An 18,165-nucleotide genomic window follows, 5' to 3' on the forward strand; every position below is an offset into this window, starting at 1 on the left:
TGTAGTCATCTTTACCTGTTCTATACCAACCATCAGGCAGACTGTAAATACCGAATTCAACTGTGAGTGCACAACTGCCATTCAAAATTATGCTTGTGAAGCCGGGGCTGCAAAACCTGAATTCAGTCCCTTTGTGCGTGTGCATTATGATTGAGTCGTTAGCTACATGATATTATGTAATAATTTTTCAACAGGACACGTGCAGTCTGGCATGGGCAAGAGCGGCAGAAAGATAGAGCATGCTCTGTGGTGATAGGGCATGCGCAGTGTGGTCTGAGTCTCAGTCTCCCCCATTACTCCCAGTCTCTCCTTCTCCCCATACTTAGTCCTGTCTTCTGGCTCAGCCAAACCCAGTTCTCCCTTCTTAACTCCTCTTGTGATCTGTCTCTCCTCTCTGCCTCCCTGCGTTTCTCATTCAATCTCAGTCCTTCCCCACAATTGCTTCCCTGGCTCCTTGGCTCAGTGTCCCCCCACCCCCGGCTCTTTGTCCCATTCTCAGTTTCCAGCCATTCCCAGTTCTCCCACACATGCCTTGTCAGATCTATCACCATTACCCGCATTGGTTCCTAATCCCAGTCTCCCTCCTCCCCCATCTCCTCTGTCAGTCTCATTATTCCTGTTCCCAGCCAACTGGCTTCCAATCCCCTCCCCATTACCCTCCCCAACTCCAAGTCCCAGTCTCTCCCCGCATCCAGCTCCCAGTCTCCTTGCCCAGCCAGTCCGTGTCCACTCCAACCAATTCCCAGTCACACTTGCTCTCCTCCCCCTCTAGTCCCAGTCTCACCAGATTCCTTGGCCCAATCCACTCCTTTCCCTCTCCCCAGTTTGACTGTTTCCCCCTCTTCATTGGAATCAAATGGCTTCGTCCTCCATGTTGCCTGAGCACCAGCAGAGAGGTCACTGAGAGCCGAGAGGAAACAGGCTCCCTGCTTTCAGTACCAGTGTCCAGCCCAGAGCCAGCTGGGAGAACCAAACGGGGAGCCCTGGGCTAGAGCATGCTCAGCTGGATGGCGCATAAACCAGGTCATCAGCACTAGGAGCTGTAAGTGGCAGGAGCATGCTCAGTAAGGATGGAATCTTCAGAGATTTTAGCTGCTAAAATGAAAAGTCTCTCCTGAGCATGTGTGAAGTGTGATCTTTCGAAGGCCTGTAACTCGGACAAATCTGGGCAGATTTTCATCGACGGCAAAAGGGGTAATACTCCCTTTCCCCACCGCCAAATGTCAAAGCATGGGGTTGCTACAGCAGTTCAAAACATAGGTCTCAATAATTTTTTAACATGGTCAAAGCAACATATTTTTCCCTAGCCTCATTCTTGGAAATGGTGGACCTGTTCTAAGTGAAATTTTCCAAAATAATAATAAAAATATTTGTTTGTTTGTTTTTTAAATCAATCTGAGGCTGATGCATGGCATGGAAAACTTCAGCCAAATGGTTGAAGTTTGCCAAAGTTATAAGCAACTGAAAATGGGGACTTATGATGGCAAGTATCAGGCAACCTTAATAATGGACAAGGCTAGGTTTTAGTCACGGGTATGTTTAGTAAAAGTCATGGACAGGTCACGGCAGTAAACAAAAATTCATGGCCTGTGACCTGTCCATGACTTGTACTATATACCCCTGACTAAATCTTTCATGCTCAAGGGGCGGGGGAGAGGGCGAGCAGCAGTGCGTGGCCTGGGACCCCCGCTGCTGCTGCGGGGGGGGGGGGGGCAGAGGGCCGAGATCCCCGCTGTGGGGGGACGGGAGAGTGCAGTGGCCTGAGACCCCCCACTGCTGCTGCTGGGGGATGAGAGGGCGCGGTGGCCCGAGACCTGCTGCTACTGGGGGTGGGGTAGCAGTGGCCCTAGAGTGTCCCAGCAGTAGCTTGTGCAGCTGATTCCGGGGGTGCTTGGGCACCCCCTGAGCCAGCCGCACCAGCTGCTGCAGAAGTCATAAAGGTCCCAGAAATCACGGAATTTGTGATCTCCATGACAGACTCGCAGCCTTAATAATGGGCCATGTTTCCAATCCCACCTATGATATATATAATACACACACACACGCACACAGAGTAAGAAAAGTACTACGTAAAATGTAAGATTATTTTATTTTGTCAACTGAAAGTTCAATACTTATTTTCAAAACATTCCCACCAAATATTCTAGCAAATATATATGTGGGAAATTATCATGAACAGCATCAAAGTGGTAAACTGGACTTTCAAAAGCAATGATATGCAGATCAATACTGCCATTCAACTTTACATTCCTATACATGTGCCAAGGTAAAGCTGAAAAGGCTGTGATTTCATGGTTTATAAAAGGTTATAACTGAATACAGTGTTTCGGCCACCTCTGAATTTCCAGACTTTTATGTATTTAAAATATTATCTGAATTCAACTATCATTTTGTTATAGAATTTATTTTAATTTTCTAGGAATACAAATGCTTGGCAACCTTTCTGAGTAACTTCTGTGCTTTTGTAGTGAAAGAAAATGAGCTTTGTATAGAAAAAGCTAAATGGCTGCCCAATTGGAGTGTACATTAGCTCCTTACAGATGTATTCTTTTGAAATGGGATTAATGAGCTAACAGTAGATTATATTGTTTATATATAAGTGCTTTCAATTAAGAAAGATTTATGTTCTGATGATCATAGACAAATAATAAAAAATCATATGTTTTGGGCCAAGTATTTTATTACATGATATTTTTCTGTGGAGTAGTAACATACATACACAAAGAATCCAGAAAAGAAAATGATTTAAATTGCCCATTATTCATGTAGCCATTTTGTTTATCAAGTTTAGATCAGCAAATGTATCAAATGTTACATTACAATATTTCACATTGCATATGCCTTCATCAAATTCTAATCTGATTTTCTTTTTTGGTCGAAATTTCTATTGTAGTGCCATCCAGTGATCAGAACTAGAATTGCAATTTCCAGTTTCATAGTTACAAACACTTTATTGCATACTTGCCACTCATTCAAATGTAATGTATAATAGACATGAGATGCAAAGGCATTTTCAATTAATATTGCATGGATTGGACCTTAACACTAAAAATGGCTGCATTTGTGGAAAAGGAAAAGCGTGCTACCAAGCTGTTTTGTAAGTGTTCTGGGAAAATCTTAATATATGCTATTATATTTGCAATCTAAAATTGATCCGGATATTTTTCTGGCAGGTCTGTCTCAGCTGATCCAGGCATATGACCTATTTTTTTTTCTGGGGAGGGGATGTTGCCTCATTTTTATAGCAGAAGCTGCCTATGTGATTCCCCCTCCCCCCCACCCCCGCCATGTCTTTTCTATAGTGTTATCATAGCTTTTCTATGGATTAGCAGACAGGAAGTGTAATAAGAGTAACATTTTCCTGATTCAATCACCAGTGGTTCTCAACCTATTTTCCATTGTGGGCCACATATGCGGCTCACAAACTGTTATGTGGGGCGCATCCAATACAGCCTATATGGCCCTGAGGATGTCACATGGGCCGCAGCTCCGGGCCACAGGTTGAGAACCACTGAATCAGTCCCTGAAGGGCAGAGACTGGGAGTCAGAGTCATTCATGAATCTGTCTTCTCTATAAAACACAGGACTTGCTGTCCAGCACTCTGGAAAAGGACTGAACTGTGATTGCTAATGAACTTTCTTCAGATGCTTGGTTGCTCATGTCATCATCTATTACATTAGAAATGCGCAAAACTGGGACTGGATATAGTTTTGAAAAACTTCATCAGTTAGGGTTTGATTTTGCAAAATCAAAACTTGATCCTGTTTTATCTGAACCACCAAGTCTGGAAGTTGGTGCATTGCATAAATGGTTCAAGTTGTGGCCCATTTCCGGCTGTATATATTGTGAAAAATAAATCATACTAATCTACTTAGATCAAGGGGGAATCTGGCCTATTGACATAGTAATGTAAGGGTTCACAACATTTTTATTTTACTAATTTGATAACTTTGGGCTGCACTGAAAGTTCCAGTAGTAAAAGAAAGAACTGTCTTTTAACAATGATCTGTTACAAGGATGCTTGCACAATTTTTATAGTGAGGGTGCTGATGATGGAAACGGTGGAATCACGTATTTGATGTTTGTTCCTACTACTACAAGCTAGTTGCTGCACCCGTAGCCCCCTTAGTTCCAGCACCAGGGATCTGTTATGTCTGCTTGGCTATTATTATGGCAATGGTATTAGCTGCTTATCTGGAGGAAGTCAACGTGCCTTCTAGTCAGTGTTTCTGTTTAAGAAAAAAATGCACTTGTCAGGAAACCATTGCAAACTTACCTTACACCTTTGGCTCTCTGTGCATTCCTTACATGTATATGCTTGTCAAAACCTGGAATGTGCTGTGTTCTTTGCATTGTGGCTTTAACATCCGTGTTTGTTCACACTCAGGGCAGACTTCATCCCAGTGTGAAATATCCAACCTTTGAAATGGATCTGTAATTAAACTTTCAGGAAGAACAGTTTTCATAACTGCCTGTAAAGAAATGTGTTGGATTTTGACTTTTGTACCTCCCCCTAGGAGTTGGATTTCTTTTTATACCTAGTCAGTTTCAACGGAGGTTTAAAATGGGCTAATTTTTAATTCACTTGATACTACTGTTCATCTCCTTTCCTTTTAACAACACGTGGTAAATGGAGTGTGCTCAGTGAACGCTTTCTCCTGGTGACTTATAGTGATGCTGCTCCAGGTCAGGGATTCAATAACAAGGATGAGGGTCTATCTCTGGGCCCGATTCTGCATTCTTGTGCACCCCAAAATTCCCATTTGAATTTAGTGCCACTAATAACCTCAAGCCCTGATTCAGCCAGCGTCAGCCTCTGTCATAAATATAAAGGGACGGATAAACACCTTTAAAATCCCTCCTGGCCAGAGGAGAAACCCTTTCACCTGTAAAGGGTTAAGAAGCTAGGATAACCTTGCTGGCACCTGACCAAGATGACCAATGAGGAGACAAGATACTTTCAAAAGCTGGGGGGAGGGAGAAACAAAGCCTATCTCTCTCTGTCAGTGTGATGCCAGGGACAGAACAGGAATGGAGTCTTAGAATTTAGTAAGTAATCTAGCTAGAGATGCGTTAGATTCTGATTTATTTAAATGGCTGAGAAAATAAGCTGGGCTGAATGGAATGGAGATTCCTGTTTTTGTGTCTTTTTGTAACTTAAGGTTTTGCCTAGAGGGATTCTCTGTGTTTTGAATCTAATTACCCTGTAAGGTATTTACCATCCTGATTTTACAGAGGTGATTCTTTTTACTTTTTCTTCTATGAAAATTCTTCTTTTAAGAAACTGAATGCTTTTTCATTGTTCTTAAGATCCAAGGGTTTGTGTCTGTGGTCACCTCTGCAAATTGGTGAGGATTTTTATCAAACCTTCCCCAGGAAAGGGGGTGTAAGATTTGGGAGGATTTTGGCGGGGGGGAAGACATTTCCAAACAGACTTGTTCCCAGTAACTGGTGTTAGACGTTTGGTGGTGGCAGCGGAAGTCCAAGGGCAAAAGTTAAAATAGTTTGTCCCTTGGGGAAGTTTTAACCTAAGCTGGTAAAAGTAAGCTTGGGAGGTTTGCATGCAGGTCCCCACATCTGTACCCTGGAGTTCAGAGCGGGGAAGGCACCTTGACAGCCTCCCTTTAATTTCTCTGGGCTCTGGGTCAGACCACAAGAGCAGATCTGTATGAATCTGGGGGCGGCTAGTGCATTGGGTGGGCTGCCACCGCTGTGGCTGGCCGGCCGGCGCGAGCCCCGCACGGGCCCGGGGAGCCGGCAGCGGCGCGAGCTCCGGCTCAGCTCCTCTTCCCGCTGCCTCCCGGCGGCGCTGCAGCCTGGGCCCGGCCCCGCGCCCCTAGCAACAGCCGCCGCCTCCTGCCAGGCAGCTCCCGGGGTAGCCCGCGCCGGCTGCCGCGGGGCTCCCGTCGGCTCTCCCCCGGCTCGGCGGCCTCTGCGGGACGGCGGCCACTGGCCAGAAGCAGCCAGGTAGGGGCTGCAAGCGCCTGGTGGGGAGGCAGAAGAAGCCTGCTGGGTGAGGGGGGTACGGAGGTGTCTCACTGGGGATGACCCACCTGTGTCTGCCCGAGCCCTCCCCACCCCTCTGCCCCGGCCGGGTCGCACCGAAAACAGGCCAGGCAGCAGCGGGGCCTCTGTTCTTTCCTCTCTCGTGTGGGCAGGCGAACAGCTTGTGGGAGGGAGGGAGGGACTCAGGAACGGCCACGTCAGGGTCCCCTGAGAAGCTGAGCCTCACCTGTATACCAGCTGCCTTTGTGCCCTGTAGTTTTCTTCCCAGGGAAAACCATTCCGTCCTCCTCCTACCCCATGAAACATCCTGATATGATCTTTGCTCAGCTGATTCCTCCCAGGGCTGCCACCGTGACTGCTGATCAGAACCTGGGTTTGTTTATTTATTTATTCCTTTCAAGACATTTTGGATTTGAATTGGCAACCCAGGTAGGAGTGAGTTTGTACAAGCACTCTAGGCAGCTGGTGTAAATCTGCATAGATCCATCCAAACCAAGGCAGCTACACCAATATACGCCAGTCGAGGCTCTGTCCCCACCCCATTTTCAATTCCGTTCATAAATGGAGAGAGGTGACTTACTCGATCCCACCATCCCTCTTACCCGTCAAACGCAGTTGGTGATGACATCTTGTTTAATGTTACAGGAGAGTGGGAATGGACAATATATAGACTGATAGTTGTACTTGATGCCAATCATGTCTTCAGTCAGGAATGTTCACTATGGGGCTGATGCACATACTGAGACCATCGTAAAAATCATTGGGAGCAAGTACGTCCGGTGCATGGTGGAAAAACCAAAAATGTAAGTATGATGCTGAAGAACTCTACAGCATATGAATGTAATTGTTTATTTGTTTCAGGAAGCATCACTGAAGGAATTTGAAATGCTGGATGAGTTTAAGACTACAATAAAAATAAAAACAAGACCCCAAATTGTAGCCTATAAGTACTTAGGGCCAAGACATTTTTTTTAAAGTGGGTGCTTAATGTTAGGCTCATAAGTCCCTATGTAAACATCTAAGTATGTATCCTGATTTTCAGATTGCACAGATGTTATTAAATTCCAGGGGAGCTACTGGGTATTCAGCACTTTTGAAAATCAGGTGCCTTGCATGCCAAAATATGGTCCAGGTTACCAAAAGAGCTCAGCAAAAAATGAGGTTTTCAAAAGTATTCAGCACCCACCAGCTTCCACTGAGACCACTGGGAGCTGCCAAAAGCTGAGTACATTTAAGGAGCTGGCCACTTAATTTAGCAACCTAAATGGGACGTAATCTACTCTGAAAATCTGGCCTTTAGGAGTTGGGTTTGCAAAGCTGCCCAGGAGATGTGGAAACCCAGGGCAACATTTTCAAAAGCACCTAAGTGATTTAGGAGCCTACATCCCATTGAAAGTAAGTAGGCGTTAAGCACTTTTGAAAATTGTAACCCCCATTTATTTCTAATGGGAATTAGATGTCTGAATCCCTAGTGACTTTGAAAATCCCACTTCTAACTTTAGGCCCCCATTTTTGAAAACCTTGGCCTTAAAAAAGAGACAGCTGGATGACAAATAGGAATTAGCTACTTAAAAAGAAAATGAAAAGAGAGATCTTAATATCTAACTTCTAAATCTAGCAATAGAAAACATTTTATAGTATGTGCAATAAATCAAGCATTAGTTAGGTAGCATTATAGGCAAAATAGCAGCACTCACAGGAAATATTATAGATTTCCTGCAGTTGTGCTTTAAAAAACCCCCCACCACTGACTCACTTTTAAAAACCCAATCCTATATTTCTCTTTGTGAACTAGACTGGAAAATGTGAACACCATGACATTTATTAAAATTAATGACTTACCACTGGTTCTTCTCATCTAGTTGATAATATATCACATGTAGTAATTTGATGGTGGTGTTTAGTTAACTTGTTTATCGTGCATAAAAAAGAAGGGTATTAATAATAGATTATCAATGGTAAGAATTTTCCATGAGCATTGCCTTTCTCCCTTTGCTGTAAGGGCTGGTCATCAAAAAAAGAAAACAGAAGAATTTGAGTGGTCTGTCTTCCAATTCAGTGTAACCTGCAGTCTTAATTAAAATACAAATTGGAAGAGAAGTCCGTTCTTCCAGGACGTGGAATGTGATGGGGTTCAATAAGGATAAGTGCAGGGTCCTGCACTTAGCACGGAAGAACCCAATGCACAGCTACAGACTAGGGACCGAATGGCTAGGCAGCAGTTCTGCGGAAAAGGACCTAGGGGTGACAGTGGACGAGAAGCTGGATATGAGTCAGCAGTGTGCCCTTGTTGCCAAGAAGGCTAACAGCATTTTGAGCTGTATAAGTAGGAGCATTGCCAGCAGATTGAGGGATGTGATCGTTCCCCTCTATTCGACATTGGTGAGGCCTCATCTGGAGTACTGTGTCCAGTTTTGGGCCCCACACTACAAGAAGGATGTGGATAAATTGGAAAGAGTCCAGCGAAGGGCAACAAAAATGATTAGGGGACTGGAACACATGACTTATGAGGAGAGGCTGAGGGAACTGGGATTGTCTAGTCTGCAGAAGAGAAGAATGGGGGGGGATTTGATAGCTACTTTCAACTACCTGAGAGGTGGTTCCAGAGAGGATGGTTCTAGACTATTCTCAGTGGTAGAAGAGGACAGGACAAGGAGTAATGGTCTCAAGTTGCAGTGGGGGAGGTTTAGGTTGGATATTAGGAAAAAACTTTTTCACTAGGAGGGTGGTGAAACACTGGAATGCGTTGCCTAGGGAGGTGGTGGAATCTCCTTCCTTAGAAGTTTTTAAGGTCAGGCTTGACAAAGCCCTGGCTGGGATGATTTAATTGGGGATTGGTCCTGCTTTTGAGCAGGGGGTTGGACTAGATGACCTCCTGAGGTCCCTTCCAACCCTGATATTCTATGATTCTATGACGTTACAATGGGGTATAATAAGAAATAACCTGCTTTACACAGGAAACCCAACTTGATGATTACTAACAGAATATGTGTCTGGTTGTTGAAATTCCAATCTAACATCAGTGAAAGAGTGAGGGAAACTGTATAAACCCAAAGGAACCTTTAAGCAAAGATCCATTTTACACTCTAGAACACCCATAGACAAGTGTGTTTGGCTAATCTCTCTGTGCCATCTCTGTGAGGTCAAAATCTTTCCTGGGACAGGATTAATACCACTCCAGTTAGGTCAGCGGTTCAGTGACGTTCACTAGACCTGAGCCAAATTGACGCTGGAGCTGAACTTGTCCCATGGTGCAGTAAGTGTTTATTTGGGTCAGCCTTCCTAATACTGAATCCTAAAGCCATAGCAATTCCAGCTTCCTAATGTCTCCTCCTCTACAAGCAGAGGTGAAAGTAAGCTGGTACGGGCTGGTATGGTGTACCAGAGAGAAAGTGGCTGCCGGTATGGGCCGGCACACAGCCGACGTTAAAGTGCTGCCACGGCAATGCTTCAAGCACCGTACCAGCAAGGCCGCTGATGGCGGCGGGGGCGGGGGGGGGGAAACAAAAGAGGCAGCTGCCGGGGCCTGGCTATTTAAAAGGCCCCAGGGCTCCAGCCGCTACTGTGGCAGTGATTGGAGCCCCAGGCCCTTTAAATTGCTGCCAGAGCGCGGGCTGGGCAGTGCTGATGGGCTGGCTGGGGAAGTCTGGCCCCAGTCCTGCCCCTTCCACCCGAGGCCCCCCCCTTTCTGGGGGCCCAGAGCGGCCCCCTCCACCTGCCACCTTGCCCAGGACTCCGGCCACCCTGCATACCGTTAAGTCCTTTAAGTTACTTTCACCCCTGTCTACAAATAATGGGACTCAATACAGGAGTAACTGGATGAAATTCTCTAGCCTGTTACACAGGCGGTCAGACTAGATGATCTAATGGTCTTGTCTGGCTTTGAAACATACGAATCTAGATTCCACTGATAATATCTGAGGGCTTCAAATCCAAGCAACTAACTTTCTAAGAACAGAATATGTATGTTACTGTCTAATCTAAATGCAAATGGAATATATATTTGCATAAGGCTATATCTCTGCTCCTGTTTTTCGCAGCAAGGCAAAGGAGGGCACGAAAGTGGAAACTCAGTCTGCACTCCGGAAATTGCCTAGTTGTAATACAAGACAGACACATGGAAATCCTCCAGGTCTCAATAACCCTCTTTGTCAACAAATCAGTTATGACCTAGATTATGAAAGACGGAGCACAGACAAACAGGAAGAACACGAGTCTAAACAAGCGCAAACAAGCAACAGCAGATTTTTGGATGGCAAAGTGAGTTGCTATAAACTGTAGCCGCAACAATTTGAATTGCACAATCAGTTACAGGGGAAATCCATGGGTAATACTTAATGTTGAAATAACCAGGTCTCTTTGCAGCAATATAAATATTATGTGAACTAGGAACCTAGTAATGCAATCCTTATGTTTGTGAGCACTTGCTCATGCAAATAGTCCTGCTGAAGTCAAGTTGAATAAGAATTTTGCACTCAGGTCTTTAGTATCTTGAGGATCTCAAAAGGCATTGCTGATGTTAATTCAGCTGCACTGTGTCCTGTGATATAAATAAGCAGGATTATACTCATCTCACAGATGGATAAACTGGCTCACAGAAGTCTGAACAAGATTGAGGTGCAATTTTCTGGTAGGGCTGTTGATTAATCGCAGTTAACTCACGTGATTGACTAAAAAAAATTAATCACGATTTAAAAAATTAATCTTGATTAATTGCTGTTTTAATCACACTGTTAAACAATAGAATACCAATAGAAATGTATTAAATATTTTTGGATGTTTTTTTACATTTTCAGATATGTTGATTTCAATCACAGCACAGAATACAAAGTGTACAGTGCTCATTTTATATTATTATTTTCTTACAAATATTTGCACTGTAAAAATGATAAAAGAAATAATATTTTTCAGTTCAGCTCATAAAAGTACTGTAGTGCAATCTCTTTATTGTGAAAGTGCAACTTAAAAATGCCAATTTTTTTGTTACATAACTGCACTCAAAAACAAAACAGTGTAGAACTTTAGAGCCTACAAGTCCACTCAGTCCTAGTTCTTATTCAGCCAATCGCTAAGACAAACAAGTTTGTTTACATTTACGGGAGATAATGCTGGCCGCTTCTCATTTACAATGTAACCTAAAAGCGAGAACAGCCATTCACATGGCACTTTTATAACTGGCGTTGCAAGGTATTTATGTGCCAGATATGCTGTACATTCAAGTGCCCCTTCATGCTTTGGGCACCATTTCAGATGACATGCTTTCATGCTGATGATGCTTGTTAAAAAAAAATGCATTAATTAAATTTTGACTGAAGTCCTTGGGGGAGAATAATATGTCTCCTGCTCTGTTTTACCCACATTCTGCCATGTATTTCATGTTATAGCAGTCTCGGATGATGACCCAGCACATTGATCATTTTAAGAACACTTTCACTGCAGATTTGACAAAATGCAAAAAAGGTACCAATGTGAGATTTCTAAAGATCGCTGCAGCATTCGTCCCAAGGTTTAAGAATCTGAAGTGCCTTCCAAAATCTGAGAGGGACGAGGTGTGGAGCATGCTTTCAGAAGTCTTAAAAGAGCAACACTCCCATGCTCCCATCTTCATAAATGATCTGGAGGATGGTGTGGATTGCACCCTTAGCAAATTTGCAGATGACACTAAACTGGGAGGAGAGGTAGATACGCTGGAGGGTAGGGATAGGATACAGAGGGACCTACACAAATTAGAGGATTGGGCCAAAAGAAATCTGATGAGGTTCAACAAGGACAAGTGTAGAGACCTGCACTTAGGACGGAAGAATCCCATGCAGTGCTACTGACTAGGGACCAAGTGGCTAGGCAGCACTTCTGCAGAAAAGGACCTAGGGGTTACAGTGGACAAGAAGCTGGATATGAGTCAACAGTGTGCCCTTGTTGCCAAGAAGGCTAACAGCATTTTGAGCTGTATAAGTAGGAGCATTGCCAGCAGATTGAGGGATGTGATCGTTCCCCTCTATTCGACATTGGTGAGGCCTCATCTGGAGTACTGTGTCCAGTTTTGGGCCCCACACTACAAGAAGGATGTGGAAAAATTGGAAAGAGTCCAGAAGAGAGCAGCAAAAATGATTAGGGGGCTGGAGCACGTGACTTATGAGGAGACGCTGAGGGAACTGGGATTATTTAGTCTGCAGAAGAAAAGAATGAGGGGGGATTTGATAGCTGCTTTCAACTACCTGAAAGGAGGTTCCAAAGAGGATGGCTCTAGACTGTTCTCAGTGGTAGCAGGTGACAGAACAAGGAGTAATGGTCTCAAGTTGCAGTGGGGGAGATTTAGGTTGGATATTAGGAAAAACTTTTTCACTAGGAGGGTGGTGAAACACTGGAATGGGTTACCTAGGGAGGTGGTGGAATCTCCTTCCTTAGAAGTTTTTAAGGTCAGGCTTGACAAAGCCCTGGCTGGGATGGTTTAATTGGGGATTTGTCCTGCTTTGAGCAGGGGGTTGGACTAGATGACCTCCTGAGGTCCCTTCCAACCCTGATATTCTGTGATTCTATGTGGAAACTACAGAACTCGAACCACCAAAACAGAAAATCAACTGCTGGTGGCATCTGACTCAGAGGATGAAAGTGAACATGCATTGATCTGCACTGTTTTGGATCATTATCAAGCAGAACCCTTCATTAGCATGGATGCATCACCTCTGGAATAGTGGCTGAAGATGAAGAGACATATGAATCATTAACACATCTGACATGTAATTAGCCGGCATCGCAAGATACAACTGTGCCATGCGAATGCCTGTTCTCACTTTCAGGTGACATAAACAAGCGTGCAGCATTATCTCTTGCAAATGTAAACAAACTTGTTTGTATGACTGGCTAAAAAAGAAGTAGGACTGAGTGAACTTGTAGGCTCTAAAGTTTTACATTGTTTTATTTTTGAATGCAGTTATTTTTTGTACATAATTCGACATTTGTAAGTTCAACTTTCATGATAGAGAGATTGCACTACAGTACTTGTATGAGGTGAATTGAAAAATACTATTTCTTTTGTTTTCTACAGCACAAATATATGTAATAAAAATAAATATGAAGTGAGCACTGTACACTTTGTGTTCTGTGTTGCAGTTGAAATCAATATACTTGAAAATGTAGAAAACATCCAAAAATATTTAAATAAATGGTATTCTGTTATTGTTTAACAGCGCCATTAATCGTGATTAATGTTTTTAATCACTTGACAGCCCTATTTTCTGGACAAAACTTTTTTCAGCAAAAAAATTAGATTCAGTCTAACTGTAATGCTTTGCCAATTCATGTTGGTTTTCCCATATTGTTTGTGTTGGAACCCCTACCCCTGCCCCCCAACATTCGAAAAAATCAAACTTCTTCCATTTTATTTTTTACAAAATGCAGAAACATTAAAAATGCTTGAAATTGAAATGAAACATTTTGTTTTGGGTCAAAAGAAATATTTTCTTCGACCAGAAATTAAAAAAAAAAATTCAGAATTGCCAGTGAACCAAAAAAATCCATTATTTGCCCCGCTCTAGCTGGACCCTAGATTTTTAGAAGTGTTCAGTAATTTTGGGTACCTCCCTTTGTGGGTGCACAGCTTGGAATGCCCGGCCTGACTCTGAGAGGTGCTGTACACCCCTGAGTCAAACTGTGTCAGTCCTAGAGGTTGTGCTGAGGGGAAGTATGCTTTAAAAATTTAGACTCTGCCTCACACATGGGACAGTGCATAACTGCATTGTCCTAGGGGCAGGAATTGTGCCTTTTTGAGTGCTGCTCCCTTGCTCAGGGGAAGTAACTCACTGGAGCTCTTTACTACGTATGGCTGACTTCCCCATTTGTGCCAGCTCAGCATGTTAATTCTGCCTCTTTGGCCTGCTCTTTGCTCCCTGCTTGGAAGAAGTACCAGATTCACAGTCCGAATTCTATCCCCCATGTTCTAGCCTCAGCACCAGGAGCAAAAATGAAGGGAGCGCTCATGTGGCCATATAGGTGGAGGGGATCTTATTCACCTTTATTCCACTGCACAGGGTCACAATCCTGCCCTTCAGTTTTAAGACCAGAGACAAATTTCCACAGGAGAAGATACACATTCTCTCCCTGGGGCAGGGAGAATCAGTATCTGTTTCCTGTTCAGTATGTTCAATAACTTCCCAGTCAGGAAACGTATTTCTCCCTTCTCTTCCTCTCTCCTTCAGTTTGCAGTGTTGTTTGCTAAATACCTAACAATACTCTACGTTGTTCCATGTACAACTCTGCGGTCTTTGTGCAGCTTCTCCTCCATCCCTAGGAATTTCATAAATAAACCACTTCAGCCCTTGTTTTGGAAGGCTGATATTTGGGTCATCGTTTCTGTATTTGGGACCTACTGTATTTTTGATGCAAAGCAAACCATTTCAGGTGGTAGGAGATTAGGAATACAGTGCGTGGGGAGGATGGTCGATTGTGCAGTACAGAGAAAAGAAGGACTTGTGGCACCTTAGAGACTAACAAATTTATTTGAGCATAAGCTTTCGTGAGCTACAGCTCACTTCATCGGATGAATTCAGTGGAAAATACAGTGGGGAGATTTATATACACAGAGAACATGAAACAATGGGTGTTACCATACACACTGTAACGAGAGTGATCAGGTAAGGTGAGCTATTACCAGCAGGAGAGGGGAACCTTTTGTAGTGATAATCAAGGTGGGCCATTTCCAGCAGTTGACAAGAACGTCTGAGGAACAGCTGGGGGGGTGGGGAGAAGAATAAACATGGGGAAAAGCATAAGAACAAATCCGCACAGACACACCCCAGGAACCCCAATCAGGGGTATTCTATCTGCTACCCAAGATCCATAAACCTGGAAATCCTGGACGCCCCATCATCTCAGGCATTGGCACCCTGACAACAGGATTGTCTGGCTATGTAGACTCTCTCCTCAGGCCCTACGCTACCAGCACTCCCAGCTATCTTCAGGACACCACTGACTTCCTGAGGAAACTACAATCCATTGGTGATCTTCCTGAAAACACCATCCTGACCACTATGGATGTAGAAGCCCTCTACACCAACGTTCCACACAAAGATGGACTACAAGCCGTCAGGAACAGTATCCCCGATAATGTCACAGCAAACCTGGTGGCTGAACTTTGTGACTTTGTCCTCACCCATAACTATTTCACATTTGGGGACAGTGTATACCTTCAAATCAGCGGCACTGCCATGGGTACCCGCATGGCCCCACAGTATGCCAACATTTTTATGGCTGACTTAGAACAACGCTTCCTCAGCTCTCATGCCCTAATGCCCCTACTCTACTTGCGCTATATTGATGACATCTTCATCATATGGACCCATGGAAAAGAAGACCTTGAGGAATTCCACCATGATTTCAACAAATTGCATCCCAACATCAACCTCAGCCTGGACCAGTCCACACAAGAGATCCACTTCCTGGACACTACAGTGCTAATAAATGATGGTCACATAAACACCACCCTATACCGGAAACCTACTGACCGCTATGCCTACCTACATGCCTCCAGCTTTCATCCAGAACACACCACACGATCCAATGTCTACACCCAAGCTCTACGATACAACCGCATTTGCTCCAACCCCTCAGACAGAGACAAACACCTACAAGATCTCTATCAAGTGTTCTTACAACTACAATGCCCACCTGGTGAAGTGAAGAAACAGACTGACAGAGCCAGAAGAGTACCCAGAAGTCACCTACTACAGGACAGGCCCAACAAAGAAAATAACAGAACACCACTAGCCATCACCTTCAGCCCCCAACTAAAACCTCTACAATGCATCATCAAGGATCTACAACCTATCCTGAAGGACAACCCCTCACTCTCACAGATCTTGGGAGACAGGCCAGTTCTTGCTTACAGACAGCCCCCCAACCTGAAGCAAATACTCACCAGCAACCACACAACAGAACCACTAACCCAGGAACCTATCCTTGCAACAAAGCCCCTTGCCAGCTGTGTCCACATATCTATTCAGGAGACACCATCATAGGGCCTAATCACATCAGCCACTGCAGGGCTCATTCACCTGCACAAGGCTCGTTCACCTGCACATCTACCAATGTGATATATGCCATCATGTGCCAGCAATGCTCCTCTGCCATGTACATTGGCCAAACCGGACAGTCTCTACGTAAAAGAATAAGTGGACACAAATCAGACGTCAAGAATTATAACATTCAAAAACCAGTGGGAGAAAGCTTCAATCTCTTTGGTCACTCGATTACAGACCTAAAAGTTGCAATTCTTCAACAAAAAAACTTCAAAAACAGACTCCAACGAGAGATTGCTGAATTGGAATTAATTTGCAAACTGGATACAATTAATTTAGGCTTGAATAAAGACTGGGAGTGGATAGGTCATTACACAAAGTAAAACTATTTCCCCATGTTTCCCCCCCCTTCCCCCCGCTGTTCCTCAGACGTTCCTGTCAACTGCTGGAAATGGCCCACCTTGATTATCACTACAAAAGGTTTCCCCCGCCCCCAGCTCTCCTGCTGGTAATAGCTTACCTTACCTGATCACTGTCCTTACAGTGTATATGGTAACACCCATTGTTTCATGTTCTCTGTGTATGTAAATCTCCCCACTGTATTTTCCACTGCATGCATCCGTTGAAGTGAGCTGTAGCTCACGAAAGCTTATGCTCAAATAAATTTGTTAGTCTCTAAGGTGCCACAAGTCCTCCTTTTCTTTTTGTGGATACAGACTAACACGGCAGCTACTCTGAAACCTGTCAGTATGTGCAGTAGTTATAAGGAAGGGTAATATTTGGGGACTATCAGCACTGAAAGTAGCTAATCATTTATGTTTGTTTTAAACCTATTGCAAAAGGCAGCTCCTGGCATTTGTTTCTTTCTGCATCAGGATAGGTTTAGCTTTCAGCAGAGGAATAAAGGAAAGACATGTTATCCGTTCAGATATTTGTTCAATGAACTGATTCATTTATGCCAGCTTGCTTTTAGAAATGTTGGGCTTTAATTAATCTCTTGCTGAAAATAATGTGGACTGTTAACCCTAATCTCTCATGCAGGAGAGCATTTCTAATGCTCAGTATGAAATACTAAACAATGAGACTTACTAACCCTGCTACTGGAAAGTTGAATGCATTCCATGATTGCAACAAACTGGCTAGTGTTTGTGAGCACCACTGCCTTCTACTAGGTGGAATTAGAACTGCACATCTATGAGTCATAGGCACTATAATGCCAACAGCCGATGGAGAGTTTCCTTCATCTTAAGTGGTAGGGGAATGTTTTCAGAGCTGGACGAGCTAATTATACTAATAAAATGAGGTATAATTTAATAGCTGTTCCAGTTAAATATGTCTTCAGGATGTATTATTGTTGGAGTTTAAACATGTTTGCTTTCTAAAAAGGAATAACTAGCATATATTTTGTATGATGAAATATTTGCATGTCAATATTTGTACTCAGAGTATATTTTGTTTAGAACACAACTATTTGTTTTTCTTTGATTGCCTTATGTCTAATTCCACATTTGTTCTTCAAGGTTTTAAAACCACCAAATATTCATTGTGTGTCTGTCCCATCAGGAGATCAGTCTTTGTCCTACATTCATGCCCTCCAAAAGCCATCTCTTAGAGCTTGGTCTTTAAGACAACATGTAGGACATCACCAGGTAAATGTAGTGAAATATTGCCACAACTGGTCATCTATTAAATATTTTCAATGACAATTTTGTTCAAGTGTTGGCCTGCTAATGATGGGCTCAGTCCTCAGCTAGACAAAGTTTACACGTTGAATAAGTGAGGAAAAAGAGCGGGAAAGGAGCCAGGGGGCAGGGGACTCTAAGCCACCTGTTTATCTCCCTAATCCTGAGCCAGACAAAACAGCCTTTGGTGTAACTGAGAGCAGCTGTAGGGCTGCTCTAAATTACATCACTAGCATCTGAGAATCTGGAAACCACCACAGGCTCTCATCCTCCAACGTTTGACCATAGCATGCCCCCTATACCAAAGAGGGGAACTGCAGCTTTGCCCGCTTTGTGCAATCCCAGGATTCCTCTGTGGCAGATGGAATCCTCAGCTGTCCATGTAGGGCAGCTTTAGCCCTGTTGCACAGCTTTAGCATGCAGCCAGGGGGCTGAGTGGACTGAGCCTGCTGTTTTGCTCAGT

General features: G+C 43.8%; 1 protein-coding gene across 1 annotated transcript in view; it reads left to right on the top strand.

Annotated features, from left to right (window-relative positions):
• Positions 1 to 6,694: 6,694 nt before the first annotated feature.
• The window catches only part of C8H1orf87 (chromosome 8 C1orf87 homolog), a 31,942-nt gene continuing 20,471 nt past the window's right edge, over positions 6,695 to 18,165 (top strand). The window contains exons 1-3 of the mRNA XM_073358251.2: positions 6,695 to 6,810; positions 10,048 to 10,267; positions 17,541 to 17,669. Of these exons, the coding sequence (XP_073214352.1) occupies positions 6,695 to 6,810; positions 10,048 to 10,267; positions 17,541 to 17,669 (465 nt within the window). The remainder of the gene's footprint in view (positions 6,811 to 10,047; positions 10,268 to 17,540; positions 17,670 to 18,165) is intronic.

Source organism: Lepidochelys kempii, chromosome 8 (genome assembly GCF_965140285.1).
Source record: "Lepidochelys kempii isolate rLepKem1 chromosome 8, rLepKem1.hap1, whole genome shotgun sequence".
NCBI lineage: Eukaryota > Metazoa > Chordata > Testudines > Cheloniidae > Lepidochelys > Lepidochelys kempii.